The sequence below is a fragment of the Pterocles gutturalis genome, unplaced genomic scaffold, assembly GCF_000699245.1.
Source record: "Pterocles gutturalis isolate BGI_N339 unplaced genomic scaffold, ASM69924v1 scaffold44044, whole genome shotgun sequence".
In the NCBI taxonomy this organism is placed as follows: domain Eukaryota; kingdom Metazoa; phylum Chordata; class Aves; order Pterocliformes; family Pteroclidae; genus Pterocles; species Pterocles gutturalis.
The window spans coordinates 1-7,345 of record NW_010129748.1 but is presented as its reverse complement, the minus strand read 5'-3'; the positions used below and the strand labels follow the sequence as shown (position 1 = coordinate 7,345).

The following is a 7,345-nucleotide window of genomic DNA, read 5'->3' as shown; positions in this document are numbered from 1 at the left end:
TCCAAGAGCATGCTCTGCCCATCCATTGGCCACAACTCCCAAGAACTTCAAGGACCATCCTGGAATGAGACATGTCATGGAAGATGCTCCACCCTAGCAAGGTATACAGGGACTGAGGAACCTCAGCTTTTTGGAAGGTAGAGTCCCACCACCGCTTTGCCAAAAGGTGAAGCAGTGCAGAGGTGTTGAGTTGGCCACCTGCACATCCTGAAACACCCCCCAGGGCTTGGTGTCACTGCTCCCAACCACCATTTCCTTCCTGTGACCCTGGCATCATGCTCACCAGCTGTGAGCAGCATGCGTCACTGGAGCACTGGTATTCTTCCAGGGTTGTCTGGCAGAGTCAGGCACTGACCCATCTGATCTGCCTTGAGCCCAGCTCAGAGCAACCACCAGCAGACCACCACCGACAAATCCAGCTCCCAAAGAGACCCAAGCGCTCTGCAAACCTGGCAACACCGTAACAGCAGCCCTGAGACAACACACAGAGGCAGGTGCATAATTTCTCAGGTTTTTCTTTTACTTTTTTTTTTTTTATTCCTTCCCTTCCTTTGCCACGACACACACTTTGTATTAAATATCTTAAATATATTAATTTTTAAAAAGTATTAATAAAAAGCTACTGAAGGACACAGCTGGCAGAGTGACCAAGGGCAGTGACCCACTGCAAAACATGGGGACATTTAAAAAAAAATAAAACCTAGAAAACAAATTACAACAAAAAAACCTTTTTTTGCATATGCACAGCTGGCTGGAATACCCTGGACTCTGGCATTATTGCAAAAATGGAAGGGGAAGCGGTAGAAAAAATATATTCCGTTGTACCAACCTGTATGTGGAAAGGAGTTAAGAGCAAAAATGAGGAGGCTTTAAACATTTTTGGTATTTCAGATGTTCCCTCCCACACCCACCGCCCAATCACTTTTAGTCTTTAAGCAAGTTTTCTGGCTTGGGGTAGCCAAAGAGTATAAAATCTGCTTCATAAAGCTTGTAGAGCTGCTGCCTCCAAGCCAGTGGGATTTTGGCAAACCAGTCATCCTCCCAGCTGCTGGCAGTCCTGTTCCGGTAGCTGGGGGGGAAGCGAAGCAGCCTGTCCACTTTGAGGAGCTGCAATAGATACGCAGCATCCTCATCCAGCGTCTCCAGCTTCCCGATGAAATCGTAGTCTATCTGGCACGGATGGCACAGACGGTAAACCTGCCTCCAGTGCTCATTGAAGGGGGCCATCTTCTCTGTCCTGGGATCCAGCAAGTACTGGATGAAGTCAGAAAAGGAGACTCTGAGGCCTGCCCCGAAGGCCTCGCTAACAGAGGTGGGAAGGTTGGTATGGTTGGAGTACAGCTTTAGCATGGGGATGGCAAAACGCCGGTAGAACTCCTCATTCTCCAGCTCAAATTTGCTGCGAAAGGCAGAGATGAGGCGGACAAAAGGGTCCCGTACAAAGAGGAACTTAGTGTACTTCTTCAGTTTGATCTTCATAAGGTGCCGGGAGAACTTCCCATAACGACGCCAGAATTTGTTGAAGGTCAAGTGGGTGCTGGTGTTGTGGACATGTTCCCGTGGGATATCCAGAGGGTTCCGGTACGGGACCCCCTGGTCCAGCAGGCTCTCACTCAGCACAATCATCACCCGTTTCCAGTTGGTGCAGGCCACCTTGGGGACGTAACAGTAGATGATGCCGTGGCGGTCATCCACGATCAGGTGGTTGAGCTCGTAATTTGGGATGTCATCAAAGGAGCGTTCCTTGGTAGGGAAGGTGAAGCTGGAATTGGCACAGAACTCCCGCAACGTTCTCTGCCTCTCTATCTGCAGTTTCTCTTGGTCCAAGCTGTTCCTGGCATTGTGCGTAGACCAGTCATAGCCCCGCACGTTCTCCTCCAGATTGCTCACCACAGGCTTGTTGGAGCCCTGCACGAGCAGCTGCTCTGTCTTTCGGGAGACAGAGCTGTTCTGTTTCAGGCTCGAACTAAGCAGCTTTACCAAAAATTCATCCACATCTGGCAAGGCTTCCCAGGCTTCACCTGTTGTGATACCAGGGATGGCCCCTGGGGAATGAGGCCTGGAGAAGGACGTATGCAGGTAGAAGTGAGCCGTTCCCACGTTGTCCCAGTACACAATGATCAGGAGGATCATGAAGATGGAGACCAGCACCACAGACAGACGGAGGAGCCGTGCTTTGGTCATCCTGACACCTACTGTGATAGCTGGCTTTCACCTGGATTCACCTCCGGATTGCAGAGTGATGCTTGGGATCCAGCATGGTGCTGCAGACCAGGAGCCTGGAAAGGTATCAGAAAAAAAAGTTACTTGAATCCTTAATCACTCTGGTTTGGAGAGAATGACCTTGCACAATCAAGACTCGTCACAGGGCTAAGCATTTGTTGGGGAGAGCTATGTCTGAGGTACCCGTGGAGACCTCATGGAGAAGAGCTGACTGGCCAAAAGGAGGCATAAAGTGTTACAATTTTACCAGTTTCCATAGCAATTGTGGGGTTTTTGTCAATCTCAAGCTTCTGGAGTCACGTGATTTCAAGAGAAGCTCTGTTTTCATTTTTTAAAAAATCAATAAAATATAAAGATTTCAGGCCTAGAGTTTACAGAGGGATGTTTGAGAGTATTAAAAAATACAGCTATACACAGAAAGTATGCAGAGACAACTACCTGTCAGACCTCCTTGATTTTCAAACATATCTAACACACAATGGGAAGAAAGAGGGCTCAATTCAGGATTTTATCTTGTGGTATCACACTGTAGTTTCATCTCCGCATGAAGATGCTCTGTACCACTGTGCTGAAAACAAAGACCTTATCAGAGTTACAAATACCTAGCTGAAGATGCCGTTGCCTCAGTAGCTAAAGCAAGTCCCTGCTGAGAGAACATCACTGACCCGAACGTGCCACCTTATCTAATCTGCATGAAGGCACCCAGCAGATGCCACCTGCACGACCTGTCTTGGTAGCTACTTCACTTTGTCAAGAACAGAGATTACACAAACAGTTTTCATACAAAAACCCCAAAGGGACCCAGCCTTGTTAAGAGCCACACATCAGTAAAAATCTAAAGGAATGATTACTTTTAACTGAATGATTTCTGAGATTAAGGATGCTGTGGTAAATCTTTGCCCATGTCTGGACTGTGTCGATTTCCCTGATTTAACATAATTTTTATTTCTATCACACTCATCCCTAACAACTCTTGACCAAAGAGAAGCGAGAAATCACTGTTAAAAGGGCAGCTCAGAAGACCTGAGGGTGCAACAGGTTTGTTTTTTTTACTTCAACCAGTCCCATCTTTCCAGTGCTTTTCTGAGAGAGAAACCAAGGTTTGCTGTTTTACAGTCTCCCTCTCTACAAGCAAAAAGCAATCATTCCCATCTCCTCCTCCCCTCCAAGCACAGTCCAGCCCCTGATCATAAATGCAGAGCAGCACCTAGAGATAGAAAACAAGAACCACCCTTTCTGGACACATCCCTGTTCTTTCTAACGACTTCAAAACAAACCCTGCAAACACCAGCTCCAAAATTAAACCCACTCCTAAGCAGCATGGAGCCCTGAGAAAACAAAAAGCAGTCTCTTCCTCATGAAACGCAGAGGTTGCTCCCCAGCCGGTTCAGATGCCACCCTTGACCGGTGCCAACCCCACCGTGTACCGGGATGCAAAGAACCCGAGAGTCTGGATGTGCAGAAGTGCCGAGCTCTGCCATTCCTGGGGGAAACGTGCTCAGCACCCTTGGAGCTCACAACAGCTTTGCACTGAACGACTTGTCCAAAGAGCCATCTGCATGGCTGCGCTGACACCTCAGGGATGCCACATTTTAACAATCAGAGTCCTGTTTTCCAACACTAGATCAAAAACATTAGACCAGAATTTAGTAACAAACAAAACCAATACCAGATATGGTTACATATCAAAGTATTAGTTCAGCTTCTCCCAAAAGACATAAGACGCAGAATCGAAGGCTTAGGGTTTTTCCACCCTGGTGTATTTACTTACGCTTTGGAGGCGGGGAGAGCCAGAAATTCAGTGTAACTGTAGCCTAACACATGGCTTTGCACTGCAACACCAAACACTGTGTTTCTTGGAGCCAGGCTCTTATTCTACAAGTGAAGAATTGCTGGAAGAACTGCAGATGTAACACTTTGCACTCTGCGGAGCAAGAAGCAGGTATTACTCAGCAGTAATTCTCTAGCTGCTAGTAATTCTCTATCTCTAGTTTAGCTAGTCAAGATTGAGGATGGAGCAGATCTAAGAAGAAACACCCAGAGAGATGAGCACGGAGTTAAAGAAGGGGCAAATTACATATGTGCGTCAGCACTTCATCCCAAGCATCTCAATCAAACAGCAGAAGATAATGGAGTGACGCTGCCAAGCCTACTGCTTGGCACACTTCTGGGTTTGCGTTTTGCCTGAATCTGTTCCTGCTTTTGAGCCGGTTAGCTGTTCAGGACAAGGACTGCTTCCTATTCTGGATGAATAGGGTGCCCACTGCGTACATAATCACTAGCACACTGGGTTTCCAACGCTGCTTGAGACCTTTAGGTTGGCTGGGATGCAGCAAGCCCAGAGAGCTGCATGGAGCATCCCTTTCAGCCGTCCCTGCACCCAGCAGCTTCCACAGCTTCGGGCAGCGCAGCAGCCTGCTGGCATTTCTGCAAAGCCGTCCCACCCTAGCGCAGACAGATCACCCTCTCAGCAGCAGCGACAGAAGCAAAGGAGACGCTGTGTGTGGCACACGCATTCCTCGGGCAAACGGAAGGAGGGCTCTTCGTCAAAGCCACCACCATAATGTAGCTTTGCCGAGCGCACCCCAAGGGCTTGAGCCTGCTTTCCTGGACACAGCACACAAGCCTGCCGGAGCGTTTGGCTTTTCCAAGGCACACAGCAGCGAGGAACACAGAATTGAAATGACTCCACTTCTATTAACTCTATCAGTATCAGAGAGGAATCCTGGAAAAGAGCAATAACACAGCTTAATTCTCCCTCACGAGAAAAACGCTGCAGAAAACAGAGTTACTCTGTTGACTACAATACATCCTCTTCCCGAGCACTTCATAAAAGACACCAGACGAAAGCACAAATTACAGGTTTCTGTGCACATCAGAGCGAACGCGCCTCCAGCCTCCCCTTGCCAGAATCAAAAGGAAAAGCCTCCAGGAGGAGCCAAGAATTTACATTCAAGTTTAACCCAAAGTCACCAGCCAACAAGAACGTGCACCAGGATCTGCACAAAGCTGCTTCTGTGACACGACACCGACAAACCGGGAAACTGACCAAGTGCTATAATCATCCTACAGAGTCCCCTGAGCGGCCATCCCATGATCATCTCCAACCTTGAACCTGGCGACTCTTCTCCCCATCCCAGGCCTGAGAAATACACTGAAGTTTGAGGTCACTGGTCCCATCCTCTCCTATCACAAGCTGCCACATCAAATATAACCACTTCTCAAACTCTCACTTAAAACCAGAAAGGGGGGGATGTGTCCCCAGCACTCTTATTGCAAAAGCTATTGCAGATGCAACTCCTCGGGGAGTTGGAAACCTTATTTGTACTTCACAGCCTGATTGTAGCTGTTTGTTCTCAGAGCAAACAGCAGCTTAAGTAATTCCTGTCTTTTTCTTCCTCTCCTCTTGTCTTTGTGCAATGATGCAATGACTACATTCTCTCACAGCTTCTCCTTACAAAAGAAGATAACTCCAGCTCACTTACAGGAGCAGTAAGGCCTACAGAAAATAAAGAAGCTTACACACATATGTACAAGAGACAGGTGACAATGACCCCTCTCTATGAAAGGTGACAGTTTTGAAGGGCCTGTGCCTCCAAATGCTTGGGTGCAGATTCCATCTCTTCTTGCTTTGCTTTTCCCCAGGCTCATCCCTAACTCCCCACAGGGAAGCACAAGGCACAGGTCAGGCACTAAACACCAGCTCACCTCTTCCAGCACCCACTCGTTCTAACATGAGAAGATAGGGGATTTCAGGTAGCTTGCTTGGACTTTGCCTGCTTCTGAACACAGAAAGACCTGGAATGAGATCTTTTAAAAATATACAAAAAACCCCAAAATCAAACAGACACTTTCCCTTGGAGCACCTGCATTCACCAGCAACCACTGGATCCACACAGCCTTCTTTACCCATGTACCATGGCATGCACCTGCTACCTGTTACACAGAGAATAAGCGGGCCCTAAAGAAGTGGAATCAATTTGACCTCCTGCAGGTGCAGAAGAACAAGCTCCCACCAGCCAAAGCAGACAGACGCTGTACCAATAACCAGAAATTTATTTCATGTGCTTGGCCATCACTCAATAAAATGCTTTTCCCCAGTTTTCCAAAAATCTAGCGCCCTTTGCAGAGCAGGGAAGTTTTAACCCATGTAACGACATCAGCGGTTACACTAGTATAAATGTACAGCGTGAGCAAAAAATAGGGCTTGTGTTGCATGTTTACCCCAACTTAGCACAGATACGCTAGAAACAAGTGAAAGAACATCCTAATTTACATAGCTATCCCAGTGCCTTCCCTCCATCACCGCCACAAAGCCTGGTTTGTACAAGCTTGGCAGCTCCACTTGCCTCTTTTTTAATATCCATACTTAGAAGTTGCCTCAATAACCACACTTCTAAGATTTCCAGAAGGAAACTCCCAAAATGCAGCATGCCCTGTTCACTCATTAGCTTTGTTGCAAACTCCAAGCACACCCATCATTCCTGGCTTTACAAACGCAGGAAGAGTCTCAGCAAGCCTCGGTGCCTATCACCTGGGCCAACAAAACCCCAGGACATTTCTTGTATGTTAACACAGGGGCCAGAAATCAGATCCTGCCCCTCACACTGCCTGCATCTGAACACAGTGGGGAAAAAAAAAAAAATAATCATAGAATCACTGAATGGTTTGTGTTGGAAGGGACCTTAGAAAGCATCGAGTCCCACCCCCTGCCATGGGCAGGGACCCCTCCCACCAGCCCAGGTTGCCCAAAGCCTCATCCAGCCTGGCCTTGAACCCCTCCAGGGATGGGGCATCCACAGCTTCTCTGGGCAACCTGGGCCACTGCCTCACCCCCGGCACAGGAAAACATTTCTTCCTCACATCTCATCTCCTCTTGCAGCTTAAACCCGTTACCCCTCCTCCCATGGCTACACTCCCAGAGAGAGTCCCTCCCCATCTTTCCTGTAGGAAACTTTTCCCTTACAAACACCTGATTTCAGCAGTTTTCCGCTGTATATAGCTCAACTCTGAAGTTTTGTGCACGAAGCTGAAGCAGGATTAATCCCGTTAACCTGTGAACCAACACCCAAAGCCACCCCGCACCGTCGACCGCAACGCTCCACCGCGGCGGCTGTTCGCG

The 7,345-nt window shown here is 48.1% G+C and overlaps 1 protein-coding gene across 1 annotated transcript; it reads right to left on the bottom strand.

The window, feature by feature from the left end:
- Positions 1-510: 510 nt before the first annotated feature.
- CHST12 (carbohydrate (chondroitin 4) sulfotransferase 12) lies at positions 511-3,131 on the bottom strand. Its single transcript, XM_010079990.1, has 2 exons — positions 3,065-3,131; positions 511-2,285 (listed from the first exon to the last, which is right to left on the bottom strand). Exon 2 carries the CDS (start codon positions 2,182-2,184, stop codon positions 925-927), a length of 1,260 nt encoding a protein of 419 aa, XP_010078292.1. The 5' UTR covers positions 2,185-2,285; positions 3,065-3,131; the 3' UTR covers positions 511-924.
- Positions 3,132-7,345: the final 4,214 nt, after the last annotated feature.

Coding starts and splice junctions, on each gene's coding strand:
- CHST12 (XM_010079990.1), bottom strand. CDS start 2,184: ATGACCAAAGCACGGCTCCTCCGTCTGTCTGTGGTGCTGGTCTCCATC.